This window comes from Apis dorsata, unplaced genomic scaffold (assembly GCF_000469605.1).
Source record: "Apis dorsata unplaced genomic scaffold, Apis dorsata 1.3 scaffold_83, whole genome shotgun sequence".
Taxonomy (NCBI): Eukaryota; Metazoa; Arthropoda; class Insecta; order Hymenoptera; family Apidae; genus Apis; species Apis dorsata.
Genome location: NW_006263381.1, coordinates 627,642 through 628,574, shown reverse-complemented (window position 1 = coordinate 628,574; position 933 = coordinate 627,642). Strand labels below are relative to the sequence as shown.

Sequence of the window (933 nt, the reverse complement as noted above, 5' to 3'; positions counted from 1 at the left end):
AAAAAAAAAAAAAAAAAAAAAAAGAAAAAAATTCCGCTCAAACGCCAATTTCCGACCAATCACCGAAAAAATTCCAAATCGATATGGAATATCGAGGGGAAAAAAAGTGGAAAGAAAGAAAGAAAAAAAAAAAAATTTCATTCATCGCATCATTCACAGACATAACCATCAAAATCCACACCATCGAGCAAGATTGGCGAACTGGTGGCAGCTCGATAAACGACACCACTCACCATATGTCCAGGTGCAGGATGTCCGTATTGATGTCATCGATGTCGCTGAAAAATGAAGAAGAGAGGGGAAAAAAAAGAAAAAAAAAGAGAGAAAAACATATATATATATATATATTAAACCTGTATCTCTTTCAACGCAACGACGAGATTTCGCGTAACGCGTTTTCGATCGTTTCTCCCCCCTCAATTGACGGAGGCAAGAAAGGAAAGAAGGAAGGAAGGAAGGAAGGAAGGAAGGAAAAGAAATCCCCCAGGGAGACGTTGGAAGTGCTTACAAACGAAATTTCTCGTTCCATCGTGGGCTGAGCGTGTGCGGCTTGACGGTGGTCGCGCGTATGAACTTGGCTGGCACGGCTCCGCTCAACGACTCCCGATGCTCGCGCCTGTTCGTGTGCTCTTTGCGCTTGAACGACAATCTGAAACTGTTTTTCAACGGTTACTATAATATCCGCTTATTTCTTCTTTCTTTCTTTTCTTTCTTCCCCCCTTAAGATTCTGCGCAACCAGCATGAACGTTTATAAATATTTAATTATAAATATAACATAATAATAAGTAATAATAATAAAGATGTAAGATAATAATAACATACGATAATAATACGGTAGAATGAAAAGTTAATTAGAGTCGTGGAGGGAAATGATCAGAAATAATTATTTTATATAACCTTCGAATAATGTCGCACTTCCGTTCTTCCGGTGG

The 933-nt window shown here is 38.7% G+C and overlaps 1 protein-coding gene across 1 annotated transcript in view; it reads right to left on the bottom strand.

Annotated features, from left to right (window-relative positions):
- LOC102671839 (BAI1-associated protein 3) overlaps positions 1–933 on the bottom strand; it is a 59,888-nt gene that overhangs the window by 14,344 nt on the left and 44,611 nt on the right. Inside the window, exons 8-9 of the mRNA XM_031508378.1 lie at positions 509–655; positions 234–278 (exon numbers count right to left, since the gene is read on the bottom strand). Coding sequence (XP_031364238.1) covers positions 234–278; positions 509–655 — 192 coding nt within the window. The remainder of the gene's footprint in view (positions 1–233; positions 279–508; positions 656–933) is intronic.